The 6,003-nt window shown below is 57.8% G+C and overlaps 2 protein-coding genes across 4 annotated transcripts in view; one reads left to right on the top strand and one right to left on the bottom strand.

Annotated features, from left to right (window-relative positions):
* Positions 1 to 399: 399 nt before the first annotated feature.
* On the bottom strand, positions 400 to 5,186 carry GCC1 (GRIP and coiled-coil domain containing 1). Its single transcript, XM_042890999.1, has 2 exons — positions 3,979 to 5,186; positions 400 to 2,709 (listed from the first exon to the last, which is right to left on the bottom strand). Exons 1-2 carry the CDS (start codon positions 5,023 to 5,025, stop codon positions 1,402 to 1,404), a joined length of 2,355 nt encoding a protein of 784 aa, XP_042746933.1. The 5' UTR covers positions 5,026 to 5,186; the 3' UTR covers positions 400 to 1,401.
* A 442-nt stretch (positions 5,187 to 5,628) lies between these two features.
* The window catches only part of ARF5 (ADP ribosylation factor 5), an 8,091-nt gene continuing 7,716 nt past the window's right edge, over positions 5,629 to 6,003 (top strand). For all 3 annotated transcript variants that reach the window (XR_006182241.1, XM_042890998.1, XM_042890997.1), the window contains exon 1: positions 5,629 to 5,761. Coding sequence is in view for 2 of the 3 variants with exons in the window: in XM_042890998.1 (XP_042746932.1) it covers positions 5,695 to 5,761 (67 nt within the window). In the remaining variant the exon portion in view is untranslated. The remainder of the gene's footprint in view (positions 5,762 to 6,003) is intronic.

Below are 6,003 nucleotides of genomic sequence, written 5' to 3'. Positions count from 1 at the left end.
CATGCCCTCGCTGGAGGTCCAGATTTGCACCCCAGCTTTCAGAGAACCTTATGGGACCCCTGTCCCCATCCTCCCCAGCACTGTTTCTCCGTGGTGGTGCGTTCAATGACTCAATCCTTGCTCATTCCTGGTGGTGGGGGAGTCCCAGTGGCCACCAAACAGGTGGCACTGCTGTGGGCTGGGTGTCCTCCCAGCTCAAGCTGCCCAGGGCCCCATCTGTGGCCTCAGGCACCTCCAGGGATGGGGCATCCAGACTGCCTCTGGATGAAGGATTACCTCCCCATCTAACTTCAGTCTCCTCTCTTTTAACTTACAGCCATTTTCCCCCCTCCTTGTCCCAGCACAATGCTCACCACTCAAACCATAGGTTCCCAAACAGCAGCCAAGTTAAGCATCAAATACGTACATGTTCAAGTTTATTTTGGAGGGTGATGGCTGAATAAAGAGAGAAAAGAGGGAGAAATATGCAGGAAGGGCTGAGAGATGGAGGGGAGTCAGGAGGGGGGCCGTGAGAGAGCAGAGGGAGGAACTGTGCTGTGAGAGCTCCAAGGAGCTGACAGCAGCATGAGGACCCTCCTGTGCTGCAGGGCTGCCCCTTTCCCTGTTGGTGAGGAAACACTGCCTGAGCTGTGGCTTCTGCTGCTCCCACAGACTCTTCCCACCGTGCCTGTCCACACCCAACACACAGACCTGGCTCAAAACCTGGTGTGCAGATGTCTTCCCCAAGTCAGGGCTGAGCAGCACGGAGCTCCAGGCTCGCACTGAACTGATGCAATAACCTCAAGGTCTATCAGCAGTGCTTACTGCATCCCACAGACAGCAGTGAGACCAGGGAGCACGCTGTTCCCTGAGCTGCCACCTTCCGCCCCTCACCTCTGCTTCTTCCACCCCCATGAGACCATGCCTTGCTCCCAGGGCGCTGCAGAACATCCTGCAGGTCAGCAAAACTCCCCAACTTGGCTCACAAACGTCAGCTGAGCAGTCGGTGCTGACTTCAGCCTTCCCTCATCTCTGCAGGGTCCAGCAGCTGAGGTCTCTGCCCTAACAGAACCAGAGGGGAAGCACTGCTTGCTCCGGTGCAGCTGCAGGGCTCAGAGCATCCTCCCTGGGAAACACAGGGAAGCAGGGAGGGAGTTCCTGGTCTGTCCAAGAGAGTCCCAACTTGATTATTCTTTAAAAATAATCGAGTTCCAGCTCAGAGCAGGAGAACGATGCGATCCTACCAGAGGGGTTGGCACAATTCTGCTTTAAATCCGTGCTGACAGCACCAGCTCAAAGCACGGCTCTGTGCTGAGAGCTCCCTGCTCTGCTGCTGCTGGAGAGGAGCTGCCCCACACGGCAGGAGAGCTCAGCAGAAAGGTTGTTCCCAGACACAAGCAGTGAGGGATAACCACAACCGCCTCATCTCTTCCCCGACAGCCACCAGCTGCTGTGTGCTGACTGCTTTCTGACAGCCTGCTTCTCCTCTGGGCTGAAGTGCAGAATAGTCAATATGGCAGTGAGAGTCTGCTGGCGGCCGAGGGAATCCGGCAGCGTCAAAAACCTATAGACGATGTTCTTCAGGTACTCCAGGTTGGCTCCTTCTCTGCTCTTATCTCTGAAGTTCTTCTGGATTTCGTTCTGAAGTGCCGACACCTCTTCCCGGTGCCTCTCTTCCTCCACCAAGACTTTCTCCTGGAGCTGGTGAACCTGCATTTCCAGCTTGTGCTTCTGCTTCCTCAGCGCCACGATCTCCACCTCCTTGCGGGCCAGCTGCTCCGCATACAGGATGAAGGTGGGCTCTGCGTTGGTGGAGAGGTGCAGAGCCTGGGGGAGGATCTCTGTGGAGCCGTTAGCCGGGGGGTCAGCGCTCGCAGCGTCAGTCCCTGGTGCCATGTAGTTCTTGGAGCCCTGGAGCCCGGTGTAAGGCAACACGACGGATCTCAGCTGCTCCAGTTCTTGGTCCTTTTCGGCCAGCACCGCCAGCGCCCGGTCCCTCTGCTTGTGCATCTCTTCTTCCAGCCTCAGCGCCCGTTCCCTGTACTCCAACTGGCAGCGCTCCAGCTCCTGCCTGTGCAGCTGCTGCAGCTGGGAGAACTCTTGCTTCTTGGCTTCCATGTCCAGCTGGTGCTGCTTCTCCACCTCCTCGGAGGACAGCTGAAGCACCACGTATTTCTCCTTCAGGTCAGCAAGCTGCTCCTGAGCTTCCTCCAGTTCTTTGGCCAGATTGCCATCTTTGGCTGACTTGTTCTTGAGAACAACTTGCGCCCTCATCTTGTACCTTTCAAACTCTTCCTTCAGCTGCTTCAGCTCCTGCTGATAGTACAAAGCTGTGGCCTTCTCGCCATCCCCGGCCTCGGTGCCCTTTGGCAGCTCCAGCTCACACAGCTTCTCAATGTCCAGCGTGGGCTGACTCTTCTTTGCTGCCACCTGCAGCAGCTTCTTCAGCTTCTCCATCTTATCCTTGAGAACGTTCACATCCAGATTGGCTTCTTCCACGCTCACATCAGCAGGGGATCGGCTGGAGGCCGCGATGGCCAGGGTTTTGTTCTCCTGGTCCAGCTGCACGATACGATCCTTCAGCTTCTGGATGACCATTTGGTCCTTCTGCTTGGCCTTCTCGTAGGTGCCCAGCAGCCCTGACACCTCGGAGACCTGTCCCTCCAGGTCGGCCACGCGCTGCTCCTCCATCTGGGCATGCTGCCGGAGCTGCTCCTCTGCCTGTGCAGTCTGTGAGCAAAGAGAGCACAGAGCTCTGCAATCACAAAGGCCTTCATTCTGCTCTAAACAACTCCAAGCAAGCTCAGGGACACGCTTTCTCCTAATTTTCCAAACAACCCCCACCCCCCTACAACTCTCTCATGCCCATCTTTAAAACAGAGACTCGAGGATGAAAGAAACTGAATGCATTTCCCCATTTGTTCCCTGCTCCACAGAGCTGCTGTTAGCAGCATTATCTGCATCGCTGGAGGCGTGCACAGGGCATGAAGCAGAACACCTCACAATCTGCAGTGGGATTTTTTTTAAAGCGTGTGCCCTAAAGCTTTCCTACACTTAAGTGCAATTTGCCTAAACGCTACGCTCTGGTGCACCAATATTAACGTAATTCAGTGGTTTCTGAGTAGCTGCAGCAAACACCTGGAGCTCACAGCTTCTATCACAAGATCACAAGAGCAAGTGGAATGGTGGCACCGCTCGTCAGTCCTCACTGTGAGCCAAAACAGGGCTGGGATCAGCTCATCCTCAGCCCTGTCCTACCGAAGATGTTGGATATCACTTCCACAACAAGGTCGATCGCATGCCGTCACCCCAAAGCTGCTAATTAAGAGGTTTCAGATTAGAAAGCTGAAAACTTGTTCCAGTCCGTGGGGAAATAAGGATCCCACACTGGAGTACATCCAGCTGCCAACTCGGTGATAGGCAGCAAAGCCCTCCAGCCCTCTGCCTCACAGCCTGCAGTGACAGCTTCCTCCTTCCCACTGCATCCCTCCTCGCAGCAAGATGTGCAACCCAGCACCTCGCACAGCAGGCTGCCCTTATCGCCCACCTGCCTCACCGCTCACCGATTACAGTTCCACCCAGGGGGAGGTGGCAGTTATCTCCCTTTAAGAGGGACTGAACTGTACCTTGCATGGCATTTACAGAGGTGAGAGCACACTCATTGCCACAGCGGGTCGGAGCATTGGTCTCTCCTCCCAAATCCAGCTGCTGCTCAGAGCCAAGTGATGCTGCAGAAGACACTCACTACGTAACTCCCACACCCAGTGGTCACCACCTGTGGTTAACTTATACACTGCATCACTAACAGCTTTTATTTTCCTCAGGAAATATCATCCCATCGAATGAAGCTATGCTATTTTCTCCTGTCTGAAATCTCTTGGATTTTGTGACATGTGGCAAAGAGGGAGAATTTGGGCTCCTCCAGCCTCAAACCCTCCTCCAGCTGCTGCCACGGTACCCCCTACTGTGGGCTGCTCTAGGGCTCAATCAGGGAATTACCTTCCTCATCTCCTGCAGGAGCTGCGCTTGGAAGTGGTTCTTAAGGTTGGCCATCTCCTCCTGCAGGTCCTGTACCCGGGGGTCTGGCTTCTTTCTCTCCTCCTGAAGAGCCTGCAGCTCTCTCTTCAGGTCCTCCACCTCCTGGCTCAGCTGCTTGATCTGCAGCTCGTAGCCCTCCGCACGGTCAGCCATGCACACCCGTCCTGCCAGCACCTCCCTGGTCTCCTCCAGCTTCAGCTCTGCGTCCTGCCTCAATGCCCTCTCGCTCTGCAGCAGCTTCTGCAGCTCTCTTAGCATAACAGCATGGTCGCTCTGCTCCTGGGCTCGGTCGTGCTGCTGCGTGATCAGACGGGCTTTGGTCTCAGCGAGCTGCTCCTGGACAGACCTCAGCTCCGCCTCCAACCTTTCGGTCTCATCCTCTGCTTTTTTAACAGCGTCATCCAGGTCCTGCTTCATCTTCTTCTTGTCGGCTTGGTACGAGGCTTCCATGCGGGACTTTTCCTGCGTGACCGTTGACAGAGCACTGGTCAAGGTGGCCAGCTGGGTCTTCAGCTGAAGCACCCTCCTATCAGCCTCGCTGGCAGCACAGGCCACGTCCCCGCTGCTCGTGCTGACACCGCTCTCCGAACCATTTGTCTCTTCTGCTTTAAGACAGGGTGCAGCTGCTGCGGGTTTCTCCTCCTCAGCGCCCTGCTCGCCCTTTGCACTGGCCAAGCTGGCTGTCGTGTCAGCGCTGGTCGCCGTCCCCATGCTGTCCTCGCTGTGAACCGAGCTCTTATCGTCAGTGGGATCAGCAGGAGAAGCGCAGGAGGCAGCCACGCGCGCAGGCTGAGCACCACTCAGGCCGACATCAGCCTCGTGAGATGCCGACAACACCTTCAAGCTGGCTTCCAAGGCTTCCTTCTCATTGATGAGGCTCTTGTAGGCAATCACCACGTCCTTCAGCCGAGCCTGGTAATTCAGAAGCTGCTTCTTCTGCGATTCAATGGTTTCCAGAAGTTCTTTCTTACTTGGGCCACCTCCGAAGTTCATGCCAAACTTCTCCATGGCTCTATGAAGGGAGCCGGGCCCTGGGGTGCCCGCAGAGCAGGAGGGGGAGCCCAAGGGCTGCGCTGTCAGGAAGGGCCGGGCCGGGGGGCTGGCAGGCGGCGGTTTCGGGCCTCCCCTTCGGACCTGGGCACGGCAGGCCGCAGCCTTCGGGCCGAACCACCGGGTCGGGTGCTGGTACCCAGCGCGCAGGCGCAGACCACAACCATCTACTTCCGCTTCGCTTAACCACTTCCGCCCGCCGCATAACTACTTCCCCCCGCCGCCGGCGCCCAGTGAGCATGCGGGCTTTAAGTCTCGCCCCAGAGCGGGGAAAAAAAAAAGGGCGCTGCGCATGCGCAAAAAGAACAGCTCGGGGAGAGGCGTAGGTGCGGCTGCCAATCAGGTGTCAGAGCGGAGCAGGGCGAGCCGAGGGGCGGGGCTAAAAGCGTTGGCCGGTAGTGCACGGTGCCGCGGCAATAGGAGGAGCCCGGTGATTGGAGGCGTGGCTAGTTGTGGGCGTGGCTAGAGGTATGGGCGGGGCTTGAGGAGGGGGCGGAGCCTTTGGCGCCGCGGAGCGCGGAGGCGTTGGGGTCGCAGCGCGGCCGCCCCCGGCGCGGCCATCCCGGCCATCCCGGCCATCCCGGCCATCCCGGCCATCCCGGCCCTCCGGTCCGTCCCGCCGCCGCAATGGGCCTCACCGTGTCTGCCATCTTCTCCCGCATCTTCGGCAAGAAACAGATGCGGATCCTGATGGGTGAGAGCGGGGGGTGGGGGCGGGGAGAGAGATGGAGGTGACAATGGGAATGGGGAGAAGAGGGGGTGGGGATGGGATGGGATGGGATGGGATGGGAGGAAGATGAAGGTGAGGATGAAGATGGGATGGGGATACAGATGGGAATGAGATGGGGATGGGGTGGGATGGGATGGGATGGAGATGGGGATGGGATGGGGATGGGGATGGGGATGGGGATGGGGATGGGGATGGGGATGGGATGG

This window comes from Lagopus leucura, unplaced genomic scaffold (assembly GCF_019238085.1).
Source record: "Lagopus leucura isolate 7727_CA_CO unplaced genomic scaffold, USGS_WTPT01 35071-0_obj-0_obj, whole genome shotgun sequence".
NCBI classification, from domain to species: Eukaryota; Metazoa; Chordata; class Aves; order Galliformes; family Phasianidae; genus Lagopus; species Lagopus leucura.
Note: the sequence above shows the minus strand (reverse complement) of the source record. Positions and strands in the feature narration are given on the sequence as shown.

What these genes read in the sequence shown, in the direction of transcription:
- GCC1 (XM_042890999.1), bottom strand. Translation starts at nt 5,025, where the DNA reads ATGGAGAAGTTTGGCATGAACTTCGGAGGTGGCCCAAGTAAGAAAGAA. An exon ending in TCCTGCAGGAGATGAGGAAG is followed by an intron (nt 2,710 to 3,978) that starts GTAATTCCCTGA and finishes CTTTGCTCACAG; the next exon opens with ACTGCACAGGCAGAGGAGCA.